Source organism: Haliotis asinina, chromosome 3 (assembly GCF_037392515.1).
Source record: "Haliotis asinina isolate JCU_RB_2024 chromosome 3, JCU_Hal_asi_v2, whole genome shotgun sequence".
NCBI classification, from domain to species: domain Eukaryota; kingdom Metazoa; phylum Mollusca; class Gastropoda; order Lepetellida; family Haliotidae; genus Haliotis; species Haliotis asinina.
The window spans coordinates 83,646,420-83,660,989 of record NC_090282.1 but is presented as its reverse complement, the minus strand read 5'-3'; the positions used below and the strand labels follow the sequence as shown (position 1 = coordinate 83,660,989).

Genomic DNA, 14,570 nt, shown 5'->3' with positions numbered 1-14,570 from the left:
TTGAATTTAGATATTTTTCCTTGTTATTAAAACAAGTTAAAGTAGGATTCATGATCAACCTCTTCCACAAGCAGATGGGCAAACCATTTGTTGTGACAAATGTCTTGTGAGGCAGCTACAATGGGTGACATTGTTTCCTATGGTTTGTGGCATAAGTTTTAATAGGAATTATGATGTAGACCTTGATTGTACCTATGTAAAGGTATGTTCTTTTTCCAATTCCAGGGCCGGGTCTGGCCATTATACAGCTTATGCTACACATGATGGTGAGTTGTCCCCCTTATTTCTCTAAATGTGATGTCTTGTTATGTAATCTGGGTTCTTTTTCATAGAGATTGTCCTTGGGGTACTTATATGCATTTTCTGCTGCCGGAATATGTCACGTGACAGTTGTAACAATGTTTTAATAAAATATCGTACAATAAACAACATGCGCATGCAACCAGGTAAGCATCCAAGCCCATATCATCATTCCTTCTGCTGTCACCATGGTGTACGGACGTGCAAGCTGGAAAGTTTAAGATAAAGTATCTACAAGGTTGCAATTACATGCTTGAAGATGTTTCAGGAGTCTTCCTCTACTGTATGTATGGTTTATTTGTTCGTTTCAAAGAAACAGAATGTTATTTAAAACCAAGAGTTACCTTGTTTGTCTGTGACTAGAGTTGTATTACGGTGGCTTTCCGGTAGGTAACGCATGTGTTGCTTTCCCATGGCGGGAAGTCAGGCGTCCCCACATGTTGAAACATTGTGTCTTGTACCAACTAGTTCATGTTGCGGGTGTTCACGTAATTTTCAATGTTTTGTACGTGATAAAAAACTTTTATATGTATGTATGCTGTTGTGTTCGCCGTTAGCCTATGCCTTGCATATTTAACTTACAGGCGTTTACGGCGTGTACGTCTTGCGGGACAAATATTCTCCCCCATGACAAGCACTCTGTGCCTTTGTTGTCTGGAGAAAGCGGGACATGACCCTGAAGCTTGCGAGTTATGCGTGGGTTTCTCTCCCTGGGCTAGGAAACAGAGGGCGGCAGACTTCCTTTTCTACAAGAAATTGCGAGAGGCAGGAGGGGAGCCTTTGGAGCTACCCCCATCCAAGTCTGAATGGGCTAAGCAAGATAAGCAGAAATCTAAGAGTAAATCTAAGGTTCCTTTGTCTTCCTCCTCCGGTTTTGATATGTTGTTCCATCAGCATATGGACTCTGTGAAGTCTGTCGTTCATGAGTCTGTTGGAGGTCTCCGGCAGGAGTTCCTCACACACTCTTGGCGGGGGACGGAGAGTCTGGTGGGCGGATCGCCGAGCTCATCTCGCTCCGCTAGCCTGGAGACCCATTGGCTTTGGCTTCGGGTCCTGACATCTCCAGAGAGGAAGGGCTCGCTCCCAGTCCGTCTCATATTCTTGGCTCAGGATTCCGTTGAGGATTCCTGGGGTTCCGGTCCCTGCATCCCTCTCAAAGACTCGAAAGCCTTGATGGAGCAACTGCGGGCTTTTCGCCCCAGCGCCCCCGTAGCGAGTTCCTCTTCAGGGGCGCAGCCTACTCCCAACTCTGCCGGCTGGAAGAGGAGCTGCACCGCCAAGGGCAACAGGAAGGAGCGGACCCCTTCGTCCGGCTCTCATCTGCCCCAACCCCCTGCTAACTCCGCCAGCTGGGGCAGTCCCTGTCACACCCTGTGCGGCAGAGGACTACTCACGCCCTCTTGCCTCATATCCCAGTGGGGGGCCGTCTCTCTCTCTTCCTACCGGAGTGGGAGAAGGCAACACGAAATCCTTGGGTGTTGTCGGCCATTCGTGTCGGCCATCTATCGCTGTGGAAGCGAGGCCCGCCAGAGTTTGTCGGCATAAGGCTCACTCTGTCTGATCAAGACGGGTATTCTGCGATACGAGGTTCAGGCTTTGCTGGACAAGTACTTGTGGAGCATGTACCATTGGGCGAGGAACAGGTGGGATTTTACTCCACATACTTCCTCGTTCCCAAGAAGGACGACGGGTTCCGTCCCATTCTCAACCTCAAGGGGTTGAACCGCATGTTAGAGGTTCCGTCCTTCAAGATGGAGACACTTCGCTCAGTGATCTCCGCTGTTCAGCCCGGGGATTGGCTTACGTCGATCGACCTGAGGCACGCGTATCTTCACTTGCTGTTACACCCGTCGTTCAAGCAGTTCTCTTACGACGGGGTGTGTTATCAGTTCACAGTGCTCCTCTTCGGTCTTGCCACGGCCCCAAGGCTGTTCACCAAACTCATGATAGTGCTGGCTACTCTAGCCAGGTCGCAAGGAAGGCGTTGTGACCCTTACCTTGGCGACTGGTTGCTCGTTGCTCAGCGCTCTATCTCTGCCAGCGAGTCTAGACTCATGCAGTGATAGATATTCTAGTTCGGCTAGGGCGAATCATCAACCTCAAGAAATCCGACCTGGTACCCACCCAGGACTTGGTTTTTCTCGGGGCGAGGTTCACAACGAATCAGGGTCTTGCTTCCTTGTCGCCCGACCGGGTCAGCAGATTGCAGGAGATGTTATCTTCCTTCCTCTCACAGCCCCATGCCCTAGTGCGAACTTGGCTTCGGCTCCTGGGTCACATGGCAGCGACCGTCCCTGTGGTATGGCGGGTGCGGTTGAGGATGCGCCCCATACAGCAAGCTTTGGCTGTGGGCTCACTCAGAGGATCTGGAGAAGTGTCTAACAGTTTCCGGGTGGTTCTCTCCTCACCTTCAGTGGTGGACTGATGTCGGGAATCTCTCCAACGGGGTCCCCCTGGAGCTCCCAATGCCAGCTCTTACAGTTCAAACCGATGCGTCCCTCACGGGCTGGGGGGCGTTCTGGGCAATCTGTCAGCGTCCGGACTCTGGTCCGAAGCCAAAGCCAGTCTTCACATCAATGTCTTAGAATTGAGAGCTGTGCGGTTGGTATTCGAGCACTTTCTGGATCATGTCAGGGGCCAGGTGGTTCGTCTTCAGTTGGACAACTGGAGGGCCATGACTTACATCCTGAAGCAAGGCGGCACAGTGTACCCTGCGCTCCTTTGGGAGACATGGGATTTTCTCCTCTGGTGCCACAGATACGACTGTCAGGTGATTCCAGTTTATCTTCTTGGGCTGGAGAATGTGCGAGCAGAGGCTCTCTTTCGCCGGATCCTGGCCCCGCATGAGTGGATGCTCGATCGGCAGATATTCTGAGTTATCTCCCAGTTGTACAGGTCGTTCCAGGTGGATCTCTTTGCATCCAGCGGGACGAACCAGTTACCCGTGTTCTGCTCTCAGATACCAGACCAGAGGACGTTGGCGTCCAAGGCCTTCCTGCTGGATTGGACGGGACGAGTTCTGTGGGCGTTTCCGCCGCTTCCCGATTCCCCGTTTCCTCTCCCAGCTGTCCACCCAGCCAGCTCGGCTGCTTGTGCTTCTGGCACCTCTTTGGCCGTCACAGAGCTGGTTTCCGTTAATTTCAGGTTTCTGGCTCAGCCTCCTGTTCTGTTACCTTTGCGACCGGACATTCCCACTCAGAATGGCTCACCACACCCCAATCCACGGATTCAGTGGGTGGCTTGGCCTCTGTCAGGCCTAGCCTCGAGGCACGCGGAATTCCTGCGGCAGTTGCAGACACAATTCTGGCTTCGAGGCGGGATTTGACAATCGTTCAGTATAAGGATAGGTTGTCCCACTATGCACGCTGGTGTTCAGATAGGGGGATTGCAGATCCCTTTTTTTGCGGATCTAGTCTGAGTATTTGAGTTCTTGCAGGCTCGTTTGGAAGAAGGCCTGGCGGCTTCGACCATTCGCGGCTACTCCACCGATATTTCCACTTTTCACACCCCTGTCGATGGTGCTCTTCTGGGGCAGCACCCTCTCGTGCAGCGCTTTCTAGCTGGCGTGGATCGGGTTCGACCAGCCATCTTGGCATTTGTCAGTCGTGCTTGATTGGCTATCTGGTCCTACTTTCTGACGTCTGTCGGCTATTTCCATTCAACTGTTAACATGGAAGGCTGTATTTCTTGTGGTGGTAACATCTGGGAAAAGGTTTGGTGATTTACAAGCCATATCTGCAGACCCGGTGCTGACAGTGTTTCACCCTGAATGTGTCAATATTCGCCTCCCGGATAATTACCGTCCCAAGATCGATCACGCTTTCCATGTGACAGCTCCTATTGAACTTCCTACCCAGCCTTCTACATCGGGGACCTCTGCTACAAGCACTCACCTGTTGGATATCCGTAAGACCCTCAAGGTCAAACGAACATAAGGTATCTGTATGGGTACACATCTGTTCTGCTATTACGATGGTGGAAAGGCCGGGTTGCTGGCTAGCAAACAAACTCTGTCTTGCTGGCTAGTTTCTGTTATCTGTGCCGCATATCAGACTAAAGCCAAGCCTTCCCCTGAGGGGTTGAAGGCTCACTCGGTCAGGGCAGTAGCCACTTCGAAAACATTCTCATCGGCACTGCCCATTGAAGAGATTTTCGCTGCTGCTGTTTGGAGCAGGCCAAGCACGTATCAGCTTCATACGCTCTCACATGAGCGTGCACGGTTTGGCCGGTCGGTTCTCTCCAGTGGACAGTGTCCTGACACCCTGACTGAGTGAGTCTTGGTTACTTGACAGTCGATGCTGCTGACATACGGTGTATTAGTGCCTGTCTCCACTGTTGACATGTCCTGCGACTGCGATCTGACTAGATTTGTTGTCAGTCTTAATCAGGATTTTTTCCCCCTTTTGGTGCTCTCTATACGATTCACTATGTGGGAGGGGTGAATTTGACACTTTTTACAGTGCTCGCTTATTATGCTGAGCTCTGAGTCGGTCATGGTGCAGTTGCTCCCTGTTGGTTCTCTCCCATAATGCCTCTCGTGGAAGCTCATTGGGAGTTCGACGCAGGTGAGTATTTGTTGCGTGTGTTACTTTTCGTAATTATGATTGCTAATAATTCCATACTGTACCAGAATTCCCTCCTCCCTAGTCTCCGGTCTTTGGGAGTCTGAGTTATGCATATTAGTACCCCAAGGATTATCTCTATGAAAAAGAATTAGACAAACCTGTAGAGATTTCCAATTCTTTGAAGAGAATCGTCCTTGGGGTAGGGCCACCCACCTCCCCGCAATTCTGTTATTTATATATCAGCAGAAGGAATGATGATATGGGCTTGGATGCTTACTTGGTTGCCGGCGCATGCACAGCAGAGGGGTGACTCCATGTGGTGTGGAGCCGTTTTATGAACTAAAAAGACCTTTTGTTTATTGTACAGTATTGTATTAAAACATTGTTACAACTGTCATGTGAGATTTTCCCGGTAGCAGAAAATGCATATAAGTACCCCAAGGACGATTCTCTTCAAAGAATTGGAAACCTCTACAGGTTTGTCTAATTTTTTTTGACCAAAAAAATCCAGTATAAATTAATTTTTTTACTTACCTTACCATAGGTCGATAGCATATTACCTCAAGCTTCGCTTAGTATGAGATCTGACAGAGTTGAATTGCTATTCAATCTTGAATGGCCACCTCGCAATTGACGACTGTCATGATACGGAAGTATCTGGATCTCCCCACTGCGCATGAGCACAGACTCCACGAGAACTTCACTTTCACTTCAAGCGTCGTCTGATCGAGACGTGTTTGGGTTGCTAGATTTATTTTTTCAGTTAATAAAATTTGACTATACTACGCTCTTGCACTGATTCCTTTCAGGTTCTTAGTGTGTGGTATGTATATTTTTCAATCTTTGTGTCGATTTCATTATGGTACACTTGTCTTCTACTTCGTAACAGACACGGTAGTGTGTCTCCTATTTTCGTTGTTGCCTCCGTAATTTTTAACGGATCAGTTTCTTTTGTCGGCTGATTGGTTCTATTGATAGGTGTGTCCGCTGTATTTAAGCTTTGTATTACTTCGTGTGGTATGAAGCTTAATTTTCTCTGTCCCCTTCGAAGTGGCAACTATTTCACTTGTATATTGCAAGCATGCTGCTGCATGTGTGAGTGGAGCAGTCCATTACGTGGTAAGGGGTATTTTTTCTTTATCCTTATTATCACATTTATATTTCAGTCTATTACAGTAGTTGTGACATGTCACTTCTGTGAAGTTTGCAAAGGCCTGAAGTCCGGCAAGGACGCGCACCCTTATTGTCCTGACCATGCTAAGGTATCCTGTACCCTTCTGCAGCGCTGTACAGCATGTTCGGGATTGTCAGTTGCTGAGTTCAGTGCGTTTTCTGCGCTAGTTAGGAAGAGGAAGACACAGAGACTGTGGAAGATGTCACCTTCTCCTGCATCCTCTTCTGGATTGAGATTGTCCCTACCCTGTACGACAGAGATGCACACAGTGTTGGAGATACCTGGAGCGGTGTTTGATACTTCTGCTCGGACAGAGCTGGCACTAAGACACTCTTACGATGCTTCTGATGCCGATACCGACGCCAATGCCAATGCCTATGTCGAATCCGACACTGATGCCTACTACCCAGACAGGAGAGAGGAGCGCATCTGATTACTGGCCCCAGCGTCTGTGGGCGCATATAAAGCTACGGATACACTGGATGTAGGGATGTCGGCGTCAGGGTTGACGCACTGGCGTTTGGAGCAACTCGGGCTGCCACTGCTTTTACCCAGAGCAGCTCATCCAGCGTATGTCGGCGCCGCTGTTCGTTATCCAGATCACCGGATCGTTGGGGCAGATCCCTCCACTGCAGGAGTTGGCGTTCATGGTCCCGGTCAGTGTTACCTCCTCGTGCCAAACAGTCGGTGCACAGGAAGCAGGCGCCGGAGTGCAAGTCGACCATTTCTTGGAATACTGACGAAGAACAATACTTCCCCACTCATGTGGAGGAGGAAGAGGGATCGTACCTGCCATTGTCTGCTAGGTATGACTGGATAGCTGATAGGCTCCCGGATTGCCCCTCCCCGGCGTCAGGGGTAGTCAGCACTATCAGGGTGGACCCGGAACTCATGATCCCACCACATTCCATGGTAGCTGATGCCATATCTTCCTTGAATGAAGACTTTGTTAGGCTATCGTTGAATGCTACGATCAGAGCACCCAAGTTTAAGAAGCAGGACTACAAGGTGCATAGTCTTGACTTTGCGGACTCAGGGGCGGTGTTGGGTGAGGCCATCACAAGACTATCTTCGTCCACCACGTATAAGGTACAGGACTCCAGATAACAGGCCATTGGCATGAAGCTGCAGCGCATCCTCAAGCCTGTATCAGCATTAGCATCAGCTACTTCAGCGGTGGCTGTGGATTTGATGGAGCCTAATGAGTCCCGATTGGATCAACTGTCGTTGCTATTTCTGTGGCAAGGCAAAGTGCTACATTACCTATTAGGACATGTCTGGACAGCTTTAGTGATGACGACAGTAATGCGCAGGATGGGGTTTTTGGATGCTTGCTCATGGCAGGAAGAGTTTAAACGGCATCTTATTAGAACTCCTTTCTCCTCTCAAGCCCTCTTCGGGAATGCCATTCCAGAAGTTGACAAAGAACATGCTGAATTAACAAACATGGAGGTGTCTTTGTCAGAGTTTGAAGCCGTCTCATCTGCTTTTCGTGATAAAACTGGTACACGCGGCACAGGCAAGAGACCTTACATCCCGAGGAATGAATCTGTCAGATCTGCCTTTAGAAGAGGTCGCGGCCAAATCTTCACAGCGGCTGATCGTCGCAAGCCGTCTGACACAACCAGGGACGCCTCCGCCACCCCCGGCAGAGGGAAGGAGAAGCGCGCCCCTATTCAAGATGTTGAGAGTGTCACCTGCCACGACTGGGACCTCCCGCCCACTGCCATGGCAGTTTTCCCTACACCAGTAGGTGGGAGACTGGGCATCTTTTGGAGGAACTAATCCATCCTTGAAGATCCCTACGTTACCAGAATTCTAAAGAAGGTCTACAAACTACCAGTCATACAGCCTCCACTGTTGACATCTGAGCCGTCGACACAGGTGTATCCAGAGGCACAGCGTCAGTTGTTGGCGGACAGCATCGAAGTGTTATTAGGGAAGAATGCTGGACCCACACCTCTTGCCAGGGTTCTGCTCTCCGGTCTTCCTCATTCCCAAGAAGGACTCCGACAAACCGCACATGATTTACAACATGGCGGCGTTCAACGATCGGTGCTTGATGGAGCCTCCTCACTTCAAGATGGTATCTTTGGAACAGCTGCGCCTCAGGTTGGTCCCGGGAACGTGGCTGTGCAGTCTCGACATACAGGATGCGTATATCTACGTCCCCATCCCGGCTCACAGGAAGTTTCTGAGGTTTGTATTCGAGGTTCGACATTACAGTGGTGAGTCCTTCCGTTTGGCATTTCCACGGCCCCGTGGCTATTTACCAGAATCACGACGCCTGTCAGTTGATTTATTCATCTCCGGCAGATAGAGTTTGACCCATACATAGACGATCCCATACAGACAATTGCCTGCACAACCAGTTTGGACCTCAGTTGCTACGCAGACAGATAGACTTTGTCATCTGTCTCCAGTTCCAGATACAGTACGACCGTGTTCAGATCCCTCTCGACCGATGGGAGAAGATTTCCCAGTTCATAGTGAGGGGACTGGCAGAGCCATTGTTATTCAGGGAGTGGCAGTCTCTGTTGGGCCTACTGACGCTGGCGCAGGACGTAACATGCAGGGGGCATCTGATGCTACGTCCATTACAGAGGTATCTCCTCCTGTACATACAGGCAGACAATGTCACGACGCGCCTGTTGCTTCCGGTACATCTGCACCAATACCTGTGCTGGTGGACGATCAAGTCGAATGTCTGTGACGAAGTTTGTTTGACCAAGTTTGTGCAGAACTATTGGGTTCACACCTAGAAGCAAACTGGCACCTGGTCTGATGTAGAAGCAAACTGGCACATCAACAATCTCGAGCTGGAAGCAGTGATTGTAGGTGTAAGCCACTGGGCGTCGTTGCTACGCCGTCTCAACCTACTGATTGTTTCAGACAACGCGATGGTGGTTTGGCTGATTTTGAGACAGGAGACAACCAGGTCCAAGTCCCTACTGGATCAGATGTTCTGCCAAGCCGCAAACAACATCGAGGCCAGAGCTTGTCATATCCCAGGTTGAAAAACATCCTAGCCGATGTGCTGTCTCGACCAGGGATGCCGTCCCCGACCGAGTGGATGATTCCCCCGGAGATATTTCGGCTCATGTCAAGATAATGGGAGCCCGCTAATAGACCTATTTGCCACGAAGTTCAATGCTCAGCTTCCAGTGTATGTGTCTCCGATACCAGAAGGACTGGATGTGTATGCCTTCCGGCCGCCAGTACTAGTTCCAGCGGTAGTGGAAACTCACGGTGAGGATTCATCTGCTTTTGGTCGCACTCTGATGGCCAGTGAGGACGTGGTTCCCAGAATTGTGCCGCCTCGCAGAAAGAAATCCGTTCCGGCTTCCAGAGTGGGATCAGTTGCTGCGCCATCCCCACAGTCGGACACTGCACCCAGACCGGCGCAGTTTCATCTGTGCGTCTGGACCTTTTGCAAAGGACTTTGAGGGCCAAGGGGTACTCATCTCATGTGGCAAAGATCATTGCCTGGGCACACACAGCTTCCACTCGATCACTCTAGGATGACAAGTGAGCCACATTTGAGAAGTTCTGTGCCCGAAAGTCGCAAGACCCGCTCTTAGCGTTTTTACGTTATTTGCGGTGCTCAAGGAAGCTCAGGGGCAGTACTATTGGGACTTACCTGTCAGCACTGAATTCAGTGTTAGCTGTCATAAGGTGATAGGAAGGTCTTGAAGATCCCTGAATTAATCGCTATGTTGAAGTCGTTCAAGCTGGAGGACCAAATGGTTACGTGACAGCTTAACAAGGAAGATGGTGGTTCTGCTGGCATTAGCTACAGTGGTGAGAGTTAGCAAGATTCATGCACTGGATGTGACTAGGGTCCAGTTTGAACAGACCAGAAATGGTGCTATACACTTAGGCCTTCTCTGTGATTTCTTGGCAAAGAACCAGCTGCCAGGTCATCTAGACAGGTTATTCACCATCGCCCCTCTTACTGCCATCATCAGACCAGAGGATTGGGAAGAGCAGTTTCTTGGGCCGGTTCAGGCTCTCAGATTGTACAGCAAGAAATCCTCTCCTCAACTGGGAACTAGGAAGAGGTTGTTCCTGCCTTTTTCTACGACGGTGAGAGGGGAAGTCACCAGGAACACAGTAGCCTTATGGTTTAGGCAGACCATCCTGGTGGCTTATGACGCACAGAATCTTCCACACCCGTCGTCTAACAACCTGCAAGAGATTGGGGCGTTAGCCTCGACTATTACAGTTCCTGACATTATGGCTGGATGCTTCTGGTGGTCCTCTACAGTATTTGCCAGCCATTACTTGCGGGACTTACCGGTGGAAGGTATGTGGGGGCTGCAGTCTTTCGGACCAATAGTAGTTGTGCAGCAACACCTGTGTCCTTCCGCCCTATAAGGTACGATCTTGCTTACCTTGGTCTGTGGGGGTCTTGTACTTACATGAGATAATGTACCACACCCCTCCGGTGGTTAGTACGTGACCTACTACTCTGATTCTGGTTCCAGTGACCTTCACAAGAGATTGTTGCCTACAGTGCGTCAGTAGTGGTCTGGCAGCCCTGAGGCATATGTGGGATCTTAAGACGCTGACGGTCCTCTGGAGTCCTACACCACCGTCCTGTCTGTTGTATCCACATGTTATAGACCTATGACAGTCGTCGATTGCGAGGTGGCCATTCAAGATTGAATAGCAATTCAACTTCGTCAGATCTCCTTCTAAGCGAAGCTTGAGGTAATATGCTATAGACCTATGGTAAGGCAAGTATTTAAAGATCTAAAATATTTAGATTTTAACAAAATTTCAACAAAATCACCAGTGTAAGTCATGTCTGTGTCTCAGGGTTTCAAACTTTAGATTCTTCAGCACTCATTTGATTTACACATCCTTGACACATTACATAATTTTATTTCATCTGACATTGAAAGATATGTTTCATGTTGCAGGACAGTGGTATCACTTCAATGACAGCACAGTGACATCTTGTGATGAAGAAACTGTAGCTCGCTGTAAAGCCTACATCCTGTTTTATGTCCGACGAGAAATCAAGCTGCCAGACTATCTGCTGAATGGCAGTGCAAATAACTAGTTCCAGTGTCAGCAGGTGTGTGGCCCATGTAGGAAGGATGTGTTTCTGCACAGTGGAGTGCTGGAATTACCTGATTAACCGCAGAAAAAATGACACCAAAATTCCTATTTAACCTGGCTCTTTGTCCTAATGTTCACATTAGTGCTATATTTTCTAGAGTCTAGTGCACACTTCTGTTTATAAAATTCAACTGTGTAGATAGAGCATGAGACACCTGTTGTTCCACTGTCTGGTTGAAAAAGTGTTCATTTGTATACACAGACTTTTGTTTGTAATTATTTTAGTAGTATAGGGAATGACAGTCCGAAAACACTTTTCAAAAACCCCTCTAAAAAGCCTCATTTACTAAATGAGGCTTTGGTGGGACCATTAGCTCTTGCTATTATTACCCCTACTACAAAACCACGCCATCACGTTTACCGTGACTTGGCAGGCGGTAACACTGTGCCGTACGGTACGATCAATAATTCTTCTCTTACAAACCCCCTACCTGGCCCACCCCTCAAGTAGTACAAGTTAGGTTCGTCGGCTTTCATATCCACTTTATCTATGTTGTAAGTTTTGACCGACCATATAGGATCGGTGGCTCGCTTACGGCTATCGCCCTCGTGTTCCCCCGGCTGGTATAGATACCTAACTAAGGCCCTATCTGGTATCTGTTTCTCCTTTCCACGCAATGGAGCAGACGACTCTGCTAACACTGATTTTAGTTTGATAGCGTCTGCCGGTTTCTTACCGGTGAGACGGGTGACTTCATGGTTGATTGCTGACACCACCTCTGGTAACCTCGCTACCCATTCAGTCGATCGTTTTCCAGGGGTGGTCATCTCCCTAGCATACTGATAGCCGAACAAGCGCTCAGCCAAAGTCCTATTAAATCTCTCAACTATAGCTTGGCTGCGATGGGCTCCGGCCGTGCCACGTCTGACCTTTGTATCGTGTTTGGCTAACAGTTGTGAAACGGCACCCATGAACTCCCGTCCTGGATCAACTTGCAGCTCTGTTGGCCAAGTCAGCGGGCTGCGTTTGTATATGCGTTCTAATCCTTTGGCTACTTTAGCCGAATCTTTCGTGGTCAAGGGTTCGGCTTCCTTGTAACGACTGGCTACGTCCACTACGGTTAAGGCATACTTGTACCTCTTATCATGAGGTAGGAACAGTAGGTCTGCCTGGTGAATGCTATTAGGTATGTTAATTCCGAAACTCCTTCTAGGTACGTAGCGTGGCGCCGGCAAATAGATCTGCCACAGGGCTTGTTTTTCAAGCCACGCTTTGGCTTTCTCTGGTGATACTCGTGCCATTTTAGATAGCTTATCTACTGCGCTAGCTCCTTTCCAATATCCACGCGGGCTGTAATAAATAGCCTCAAATTTTTTCATGTCCATACGCGTATGTGTTTATACCATCAATAGCTATCCAACGTTTCGTGTCCATAGGCGATAGGGACGTCTTGTTTATAGTCAGTCCGTATATCTTATGTCCATCACTTCTAAGTGTGTTCATTTTATGTCTAAAGGTACGGGTCTTGAACAGGGCCTCCTTGAATCTGGCGTGTTTGATGTGTTGTTTCACCACATACTTCTTAACCCCCTTAGCCTTCCGGATCTCACTATTGTCGGCTTTCAATATGGAGTACATCTTAGGTCTCAAACCTATGTACTCAGCTATTGGCGTGCCAGCACACTCGTCCTTCATCTTACCTAGGACCTTTTTATTTACCGTGCTGTGCATGGTATGGGTCTTAGGATAGTCGCTGGTGTCGTATAAATCGATGTGTTTTTTCATATCCTCGTATACATCCTCGGTTCGAATCTCCATCAGCAGGGAATCCGTGTCAGTGTACAGCACTTCGCACCTGTCGCTGTACTGTTTCTTGAGCTCGTTGTAGTAAAAGTCGTACATCAGGTGTTTGGATAAATCGAGGATACTCATCCCAACGTAAACAGGTCGGTTGAATTTTATGTGACTTTTCTTCATGTGTATGGCAACTAGGTCGTCTGTGAATATTTTATTACGGTTGAATGCCGGACTGGCTATCAATTTCCTGAGCTTGTCTTCCTCATTAGATCTAACCAGTTTCACGGTTACGCGTTTCCTCAGGTTTTCCATAGTCTTACCAAACACCGAGTTGTTCATGAGCTTGTAGAGATTTTTCTCAAAATCACTGGTGGCTTTTTTTCGTAGGTCTGTGTTCATTCTGATGTAGGGCTCCATCCATGGGCTCTGGTCGAACATGAGCACCCTGTGTATTTTGGTCAGCCTCATACCCAATGACAGGTACAGCTGTAGGTTGCGATAGTGAACTATGTACTTGGTCTTATTCATTAAGTTAGGCACGAGTTTCTCAACGTCCGCCACACGACCACCTGACAAGTTATGTTGGTACTCAGACATCCAGTCTGTGTTAACCTTCATACGTTCGGGTGCAAGGGGATAGCTGTTGTGTGATGTGTGTAATTCCTTGGGATACTCTAAGTCAACTTCGAGGATATACCCTTTGTTCGAATCTGGTGCAATACTCATAACATCAACGTGGGGTACCCATTCGAATCCCCCTGTAGGTAGATACTGACTCATGGCCCAGCCGTACAGGTTATTTGCGTCGAGGTAGAGAATGTGATTGGTTGGTTTGTTAGGATCGTAACCTTTCACGTATTGATTATTTGCTTTCGCGTATCGTTTGGATACCATGGAAATCCCACCTCGCAAACCTTTCTCAATGAATAGGTGCATGTCGTAATCTGTGAGCAATTCCAAATTAACTCCGGTCTTTCTAAGCAAGGCGTCCCACGACAGACCTGGGCTGGTGTAATACCATGCGGGGTCGAGTTTATACTGCTTTAAACATGTTTGCCGAAACGTCTCGAACACGTCGGCTAACAGCAGTACATCTGTCCTCAAGTACAGGTCGTGATAATCGCCAAGGTTCTTACAACCAAGTTTATTCCATACGTTAATCGCGTGCGAGTAATCGTCTCGTGAGACGGAAGCCTCATTCAGCTTGCTATAAAAGCAGTCGATAGGAGGTAGTCTGGTCTCTGTGAACTTAGCCCAGCTATCCATGTACTCATATGGGTATACGCCCTTCCTCATGAGCAGGTGTCTAGTCTCGGCGTCTGTGTATCGATCTGTGATAGGGAAGGTATTGTTGGCCTTGACCAGACTGTCGAGTGACGACAGGAGGAATTGAAACGAGTCAATGAACCTAAGTCCGTTTAAGCTGAAGGAGATGTATCTCTCCATGTTGTTGGGAATGCACGATATATTACCATCGATTTTCGCGATGGCCTGCATGATCAAGTGAGAGTCGTATCCTCTCAAGTTGTGAAAGACAACGGGGATGTTTATTGTCTTAGGATTGATTTTAAGCTTGAGGTTGCACGCGTTGTGAGCGGCGCCTCTATACTTACCAGTTATGTGGCAGTGATCTCTCACCGAATCACCGTTAAGTGGCGAGTCGCAC

General features: G+C 48.6%; 1 protein-coding gene across 1 annotated transcript in view; it reads left to right on the top strand.

The window, feature by feature from the left end:
• LOC137277156 (ubiquitin carboxyl-terminal hydrolase 3-like) overlaps positions 1 to 11,369 on the top strand; it is a 30,504-nt gene extending 19,135 nt beyond the window's left edge. The window contains exons 15-16 of the mRNA XM_067808829.1: positions 226 to 266; positions 10,965 to 11,369. Coding sequence (XP_067664930.1) covers positions 226 to 266; positions 10,965 to 11,107 — 184 coding nt within the window. The 3' untranslated portion in view covers positions 11,108 to 11,369. The remainder of the gene's footprint in view (positions 1 to 225; positions 267 to 10,964) is intronic.
• Positions 11,370 to 14,570: the final 3,201 nt, after the last annotated feature.